This window comes from Equus caballus, chromosome 1 (genome assembly GCF_041296265.1).
Source record: "Equus caballus isolate H_3958 breed thoroughbred chromosome 1, TB-T2T, whole genome shotgun sequence".
Classification (NCBI taxonomy): domain Eukaryota; kingdom Metazoa; phylum Chordata; class Mammalia; order Perissodactyla; family Equidae; genus Equus; species Equus caballus.
Window position 1 is genome coordinate 57,777,595 of NC_091684.1, and position 9,101 is coordinate 57,786,695.

The 9,101-nt window shown below is 43.9% G+C and overlaps 1 protein-coding gene across 1 annotated transcript in view; it reads right to left on the minus strand.

Moving 5' to 3' along the window:
- Window positions 1-3,454, minus strand: part of SLC25A16 (solute carrier family 25 member 16) — a 39,870-nt gene extending 36,416 nt beyond the window's left edge. The window contains exon 1 of the mRNA XM_001502612.6: window positions 2,755-3,454. Within this exon, the coding sequence (XP_001502662.1) occupies window positions 2,755-2,884 (130 nt within the window). The 5' untranslated portion in view covers window positions 2,885-3,454. The remainder of the gene's footprint in view (window positions 1-2,754) is intronic.
- Between the last annotated feature and the right edge of the window lie 5,647 nt (window positions 3,455-9,101).

The window sequence follows — 9,101 nt, forward strand, 5'->3', positions numbered from 1 at the left end:
ATACCTGATTTTAAAACAAAAAAGCTATGCAAGCTTCTAAGGAAAACAACTTAATCAAGATTCCTTTGTAGAGTTTCCTATACTTCCTGTCTCCAATTCCTTTCCTCCTTTTAATAGATTTTGTTTGGTAAAATCTAAGATATATAAAGAAAAGTGCACAAATTGTTAAGTATACCCCTTAATGAATTACTGCAAGGTGAATACGCCCACATAAGGACCACCCAAATCAAGAAATGGAACATTAGCGGCTGGCCCTGTAGGCTGAGTGGTTGGGTTTGCGCGCTCCACTTCCATGGCCCAGGGTTTTGCTGATTCGGATCCTGGGTGAGGACATGGGACTGCTCATCAAGCCATGCTGGGGCCACATCCCACACAGCACAACCAGAGGCACTCACAACTACAGTATACAACTATGTACTGGAGGGCTTTGGGGAGAAGTTAAAAAAAAAGATTGGCAACGGATGTTTGCTCAGGTGCCAATCTTTAAAAAAGAAATGAAACATTACCAGACTTCCAGACGTCCTTCTCCTATACTTCCAAAATCACTATTTGCCTCTCCTTCTCAGAGACAACCAATCAGCCTTCTGACTTCTAACAACATGAATTTAGTTTCAACTGGTTTTGAACTTTACACAAACAAAACCACACAGTATGCATTGTTTTGTGTCTGGCTTCCTCTGTGCAATATTATGCTCATGAGATTCATCCACATTGTTGTGTGTGGCCGAAATTTATTCATTTTCAGTGCTGTATAGTATTTCACTGTATGATTATACTATATCTCAGTTGTATGTTCTAGCATTGATGGGTATTTGGGTTGCTTCTGGTTTGGGGCTATTGTGAATATCACAGAGAAGAACAGAAATATATATATTGGCATATATCTAGGAGTGAAAACTCCTGAATCATATGACATACAAAAGGTCGACTTCACAGGTAATTGCCCAGCCAGTTCTCCAAACTGGTTGTACCAGTTTACATTACTACCAGCAGCACATGAAAGTCCTGGTTGCTATCCTCACCTACACATTACCAAGACTCTACTTCAATGTCTAGACAACATTACAAAATGTAACATGTCCAAAACTGAATTCCTGATCTCCCCCTACAAACATGATGAAAGTTGCTCCAACTACAGCCTTCTCATTTCAATCAATGAGAGCTTCACGCTTTCAGCTGCTCAGACAAAAATCACTTTTGACTTCTCTTCCTTACTCCATCTCTAATCTGTCAGAAAATCCTATTTATTCTATCTATATCCAGATTATCACAATTTTTCACCACCTCTCTTGCTACTACCCTGATCCAAGCCACAATTATCTATCATCTGAATTACTGCAAAAACCTCCAAACTGGTCTCTTTGCTTCCACATTTACACTCTTACAGTTATTCTTAACAGAGCAGCCAAAGTGCTCCTTTTGAAACACACCGCATCATGTCACTTTTCTGCTCAAGACCTGCAACAGCTCCCCTCTTCACTCCAAGTGAAAGTCAGTATCTTTACAATGGCTTGCAAGGCCCTTCATTTTCTGCCCTGCTCTTTACCTCCCTAACCTCCTTCCTCCATAACACTGCTTGGCTCCAGCCACATAGGTCTCACTGTTATTCTTTGAGAGGTGAAGCCCTCTCCTGCTTGGAAGCCTTTGCTTTAGGTTTTCTCCCCATCTGAGCTGCTCCTGCTTCAACATCAACTTGCTAAACTCCCTCACTTCTTCAAGGATGCTCAAGTGTCATCCTCTCAATGAGACACCACAATTACCCTATTTAATCCTGACCCACTTAGCCTCTCCATTTCCTTGCCCCATTCTCCTTTTTACTTCTTCCATTGCATTCATCACCTTTTAACATACTATATTAACTTACTTTTTCATTTTGTTTATTGTCTTTCTGCCCACAACTCCCCAACCAATGTAAACTCCAGGATCTTTGTTTTGTTCCCCGACGTGCACTGAGCATCACTCAAGTACTCAAATATTCCTTGTATAAATGAATGAATGTCCTTTTTATCAGCAGAAGAACAAAATAATTAAATTCTTAATACTACTGCAGCCTACAGATACTATCTTTCTACAAGTCCTCATAATGTGGAATTTTAAAAGTTCCTAGCCTTAACAAGTAATTAAGTGATGACAACCCCGACAACAACCAATTAAGAAAGGTTAGAGACTGAAACACCTCTTTACGGGAAGGCAGAAAAAATTTCTGAGAGACAGTGTGAACCTTCTGGCTCTAGAGTCACCAATAGCAGAGCTGCACCAGCTACCTGGCAAGTAGCTATGGCACAGTTTGCTAGAATCATCGGAACCAGTTTTGTTTGTACAATTCTGCACAATTTCCCAGTCATCTTCAAAAAGCTGACCTCCGGTATTTGTTTTCTTTGAGGCAAACAGCCAAATCCAATTCTACACTTGGTCACCTACGGTCTTTATAAAAGAAACGGATGCCCAGCATGAAGCCCTGGGGTCTTTGTAAGGAACTCCCCTCTTTTCCCTGCTATCCAGCCCTGAAGAATGGGCGTGCGGTTGGGCCCCTCCACCTCCCCAGCCGCTCCCCAACAGCTCGAGGCCCTTCCTCCCCGGATCCTGCTGTCACCAGTCAAGTGATTCTTAGAAAGAGGTGAGAGCAACTCAGGGCAAACACCTGGCAGGACACTGAAGCAGCGGGAGTCCAAGAACGTCACCGCGGCCGCACGCAGCCGCCCCGCCCCGCCCCGCCAGCCCGAGCGCGGCCGGGTCCCCTCGGCGGACACCCACCTCCGGCCAGGAAGGAGCGCAGCCAGTAGAAGTCTCGGCGGGCGGCGGGCCCTCCGGCTCCTGCCGCCGGCGGCATCGCGGGAGGTGGGTCGGCCGCCGCCAGGGCCGCCGCCGCCGCCATCGCCACCATGGCCGCGTTGGGAGCTTCGGTCACCAACTTACAAACCACGGGCCGGGGCCATGGCCATGGCCGGAGCGGGCGGTGACAGTGCACCGACCGCCGCGCGGGCGGGGCGGAACGACTCGGGCGGCGCGGCGCGGGCTGATGGCGTACGCCGGGGCGGGGCCTGGGTCCCAGCCGAGCGAGGAGTCGCCCGGACTCGTCGCCTCCCCTACTCGGCCTCCCCGCGACGTCCCTACTCCCGGCTTCGCTGTTCAGACGGAGGGAGGAAAGCGTGGCCGGCGGGAAGGTCCCCCGAGACCCGCCGCCTCAGAAAGCTCCCCCGGTCCATTGACTTGTGTTGACCCTTGACCTGCAATCGCCCACGGGCTGTCTTCTGACCTCCCGAAGAGGAACGCTTTCCGCAACCAACCTTTGGTTCCTCACTCTTCCCAGGAACCTCTGAAATTGCACCGTCTCCCCCCAAATGAGCTCTGCCTTCTCAGAGCTTCTCGCTGAACCTGTTTCGGCCCTCGCGAACCCCCTACTGAGCTTCCACTGCACCCCTACCACCTCCGCCGAAGAAATATTGCTAAAGCTGATTCTTCTTTCTTTGGTGCCCTATGAATTGCGCAAATACTTCTGCCTTGTCAGGCCTTTCTGAATCTGTGTCTTCTGCTTAGCTCTCAAATTCCACCGAGCTCTACTCCCCACCAACCCCCACTCTCTGCCCTAAACCCTTAGGAACTTCCCAGTTTAGGAGCTTCCCTGACCCCACTGTGTTCGAAGAATCTCTCTTACCTACCCCTTGCAGGCACCATTCTCTTACTGTGAGCCCTTCATCAATTCCAACCCAGGCAAAATTCATTCCTTTCTTTGTAACCGAAGTTGTTCTGAACTTTTGTCCTCTCAGAAATTATTATAATTTCCCTCAATACTTACTCCAACCTCCCCATTTTCTGACACTGGTCTCCTCTTTCCATGGAGATGCCTCTGCAGGTGTTTTTAGCCACGTTTAGTCACTAATGATGAGTCCAGATTTCAGGTTTATTTTTTCCCCATGTTCCCAAGTTTCTATTTCTACCAGAAAATACAGACCCATATAATAAAATCATTATTTGTATTTTACATATCTAATGTGAACGATCGAAAGCTCCCAAAGTGGGGATAGTTGCACAACACTGTAAATGTAATTAATGCTACTAAATTATACACTTAAAAATGTCAAAGATGGTAAATTTTATAAGAAGTACATATATATATATATTTTGTGTGAGTGTGAGAAAGATTGTCCCTGAGCTAACATCTGTGCCAAGCTTCCTCCACTTTATGTGGGTTGCTGCGAGAGCATGGCTTGAGGAGCGGTGCTAGGTCCACACCTGGGATCCAAACCAGTGAACCCTGGGCCACCAAAGCAGAGTGCATGAACTTAACCACTACACCACCAGCCTAGACCCTATATGAAGTATAATTTATCACAATAAAAATACCAAAAAGAGGGGCCAGCCCAGTGGCTCAGTGGTTAAGTGTGCATGTTCTGCTTCGCTGGCCTGGGGTTTGCTGGTTCGGATCCCGGGTGTGGACATGGCACCACTTGGCAAGCCATGCTGTGGCAGGCATCCTACATATAAAGTAGAGGAAGATGGGCACAGATGTTAGCTCAGGGCCAGTCTTCCTCAGCAAAAAGAGGAGGATTGGCAGCAGATGTTAGCTCAGGGCTAATAGTCCTCAAAAAAAAAATAACCAAAAAGAAATACTTGCTCCCTAAGATTTTTTATGTAACCAGAAAAGAGAAACATCTATAATTTCATATTACATAACTAGCAAAACTGCCCCAGTTCCTAGTGCTAATGTGTATTTTTCCCCGTCCTATAGGCTGTACTAGTACATCTCTATTTCCATGCCCAATGAGATGCAGCTTACAGGTTTAATTTATCACTTAATGACCTCCTACTCCAAAACTCAATCCAGAGCAAGGATGGAAAGTTGATATAAATGATAACTGGTAGGTCTAGTTATTTAAACATCCAATTAATTCTACTCCATTCACTCAGCTGGTTACTACTAAACCATCCAACCCACAGACATCATAATGTCCCAGGGCTCAGTCCGTGGCTCTTTTCGATAATTACAGTTACTCTTGGAGATCTCACCCAACCTCATAGGTTTAAATACCCTCTGTATGCTGATGACTCCCAGTCTCCAGTGCTTGCCACCCACTCCCCAACTCTGTTGATTTATATTCCCAACATCCTCCCACCTGCATATCTAATTGGCATCTATTTATCATATCCAAAGCTAAATTCCTCATCTTCCTTCACAAGCATGCTGCTGCTGCAGCCTTCCCTCATTTCATTAAATAGCAACTCCATCCTCAGTCCAAACACCTTGAGTAATTTCCTAATTAGTCTCCCTGCTTTCTCTTGCCCCCTACTGTCTATTCTCAAAATGGCAGCCAAAGCAATCCTTTAAAACCTAAAATAATCTTGTCACTCCTTATCCCTAAACCTTTCAATGGCTTCTCATAACTTAGAGAAATTCTTACAATGGTCTGCTGGTTTCCTATTATATCTCTGGCCTCAGCTCCTAGGACTCCCTCCAGTCACACTGTCTCTTTCGTTCCTTATATACACCAGGCACTCTCCCCTCAGGGCCTTTGCACGTTGCTCTTCTTTCTACCTGTCCTGCTTTTCCCCTAGATATTCCATGTAACTTCCTCTTTCTCCCTCTCCTTCAGGTCTTTAGACAAATGCGACCTTCTCAGGGAGACCTTCATGGCTGTAATATTTAAAATTACACCCACTCCACCCTCATTCCTACCAAAAGTCACTATCTCTTTTCTCTGCTTTAATTTTAGTTTTTTCCATAGCACTTATCAGCATTACATGTATATATAAGATTTATATTATATATAGAATGTTTTTATTATCAGTTTCCCCTACTAGAATGTAAGCTCCGTGAAGGTATAGATTATCTGTTGTGTTCATTGGATATGTCATTTGACACTGAACAGATGATAAATGATGGTGGATCTACTTAAAGACCAATCCTTTCTATCTCTGTCTTTCACTGTCAGAATCTCTAGCAACTAGTAGCCAGAGGCTAAAGAAGTGGAGAAAAACCAATCCCCTCCCTCAAAGAATGTACTATTTCATGGGATGAAAAATGAACCTAATAGTAAAATAAATATAATACACAAAAAAAGTGTGGGGCTGCAGAGGAAAGACAGATCATATTTGTCAGCAGTCATCAGGGAAGGAAGTAACTGAACTGTGCTTTGACATGGTAAGCATGGGCCAAGGCAAACACACATACATATATATGCACTCGCACACAAATAAGGAAACTCAGCCTGTTCGAAGAACAAAGAATAGTGCAGCTTGCCCGTCTTAAGATCCTTGACCCCTTGTGTGTGACTCCCCAACACTTGTGTAGCAGACCGCTGACCAATAATATTAGAGAAGTAGGTCAAGGTTATATCATGAACAGTTTTAATCTTGGGCTAAAGAGTTTAGACTTATTTCAGTGGATAATAAGAAGCTGGTGACAGCTACGTTCTAGAAAAATTAATCTGGAAGAGATGAATAGGATGATTGGGAAGGCAGACACTGACAGATCTGACAGTAAGGAAGCCCGTTAGGAGGCTTTGCAACAATCCAGGCAAAAGGCTGGTGGGAGCAAGAAAACATAGTGATCAGAAGGGAAATGGGTGAAGGAGATAGCAGCTGCTGGGCTTGCTAAGGAATTAGATGTGGAGGGCAAAGCATAGGAAAAGTCAAAGCTGCTGCAAAGCTTTTTGCTAGGATTGTTAAGAGACTTGATGGTAACATTAACAGAACAGGGAAGAGAGAAAAGAGGAACTGATTTGCGGCAAGAAGGGGGTGAGGGATCTTGGCACAAACTGTAAAGATGGTGAAAACATACAAAAGTACCAAAAGACAAAGGTTTGGCAAAGGTTTCTTTTAATATAGACAATCTATGGATACCATATAGATCATATATAACAGTAACCACCTAAAAAGTCTTCTCTGAAATCTTCCCGCTATCCCACACATAGGCCGACATTTTGTGAAACAGAGGAATGGTGTGCCATTTTAACAAACATTGTCATGGGACTTAGCTAAATTCAGCTCTTCTATTAGATAGTCTCTTTTTTTTTCTTTTTTGAGGAAGATCAACCCTGAGCTAACATCTGATGCCAATCCTCCTCTTTTTGCTGAGGAAGACTGGCCCTGAGCTAACATCTGTGCCCATCTTCCTCTACTTTATATGTGGGACACCTGCCACAGCATGGCTTGCCAAGTGTTGCGTGGGCCCAAACCTCGGATCCAAACCAGCAAACCCTGGGCTGCTGAGGTGGAACACGCAAACTTAACCACTGTGCCGCTGGGCCATTCCCTAGGTAGTCTCTTTTAGATGACAGATCATTAACATTTACTTACTTATATTTATCAGGGATAAGCATCATATATCACAGATGCCTTATTAATTTCAATGACTTAGAGTCATTTTTAATTTACCCCATATAGAACATGTGATCTTTGCTCCTTTAGGATAGAATTTATCCATTGACAAAATTTAAAATATTTTAGATGCTATGCAACTTTACGTGAAATTGGACATGTTCATTTTCTTTTATACACATATAAAATATGGCATTATAGGATATTAGAAGGAATACCGTAACAATTTCTGAAAGAACACATAGGAAACTGACACAGCAATTACCTCTGGGGAATGGGGGAGGGTGGGGGAGGAGGGAGCTGCACCTTTCACCTTTCATTGTACACTCTTTTATGTGGTTTGCTTTTTTTAAAGCATACTTTGGTTATATTTTTTACCTTAGGTAATTAAATCTTAAGAAATTGCATGAGATGAACATAATTCTTACTATTTTTAACTCTAGAAATAATATTAGATATTCTTAAATTGCAACATCAGATTTCCATGGCTAATGTGCAGTAGGCAGTTGGGAAAGGTTTGTGAATCTGAGGTAAAGGGTAATCAGGAAAGCAGGAATTTTGGGAAATCACTTCAGATTTCCCTCTTATTTTTGCCTTTAGAAATCTGATATGTAAAAAATGAAAACTGAAATATTCCAGTCTTTTTCTACAGCCCACTAAATCTGTACGTTGTTTCTAACAAGACAGTATAGTGATAAAGAACAGAAGCTTTGAATGTCTACTTCTCTGCTTAGAAAACAAGCAGTCTTAAAGACTTACTAAATATCTGATCTTCAGTTTCTAATCCATAAAGTGTGGGTGATTTCTCTCCTCAAATATGATGTGAATATCAAATAAGATCATTTAGACGTAGGACCTACCACAGTGCTCAGCACATAGCAGGTGCTATATTCCTCTCACTTCCTTAGTATGTGCACCCTAGGCCTGCAGAACATTATTCATTCAGTCAGTCAACACACATTTACTGTCTACCTACTGTGTGCTAGGCACTGTGCTAGATAGTCAAGATATAAAAATGAATAAGATAGGGGCCAGCCCGGTGGCACAGCAGTTAAGTTTGCACATTCCACTTAGGATGCCTGGGGTTCACCGGTTTGGATCCCTGGTGTGGACATGGCACCATGTGGCAAGCCATGCTGTGGCAGGCTTCCCACATACAAAGTGGAAGAAGATGGGCATGGATGTTAGCTCAGGGCCAGTCTTCCTCAGCAAAAAGAGGAGGATTGACAGCAGATGTTAGCTCAGGGCTAATCTTCCTCAAAAAAAAAAAAAGAATAAGATAAAATTCCAAGAGTGGGCTGCCGGGTGGCGCAGCAGTTAATTTCACACTTTCCGCTTCGGTGGCCCAGGGTTCGCAGGTTTGGATCCCAGGTGTGGACCTACACACTGCTTGGCAAGCCATGCTGTGGCAGGCGTCCCACATATAAAGTAGAGGAAGATGGGCATGGATGTTAGCTCAGGGCCAGTCTTCCTCAGCAAAAAGAGGAGGATCGGTGGCAGATGTTAGCTCAGGGATAATCTTGCTCAATAAAAAAAAAATTCCAAAGAAACTTGTGAGAGAGGAAGCAGCTACAAAAATGTAAGTACAATTTTTCAGTTATCTATCCTCTATTAGGGGTATGCATGGTGTACTGTAAGGTACAAAGAGGTGAGAGACAAGTTCTATGAGAGGGGCAAGAAGATTAGGAAAAGCAAGAAACTTGAGCTGAGCCTTGAGAAATGAGTCAGAATTTTCCAGGAAGTTGTAGGAGAACGAATATTTCAGAAGAGGAACTGCATCATCT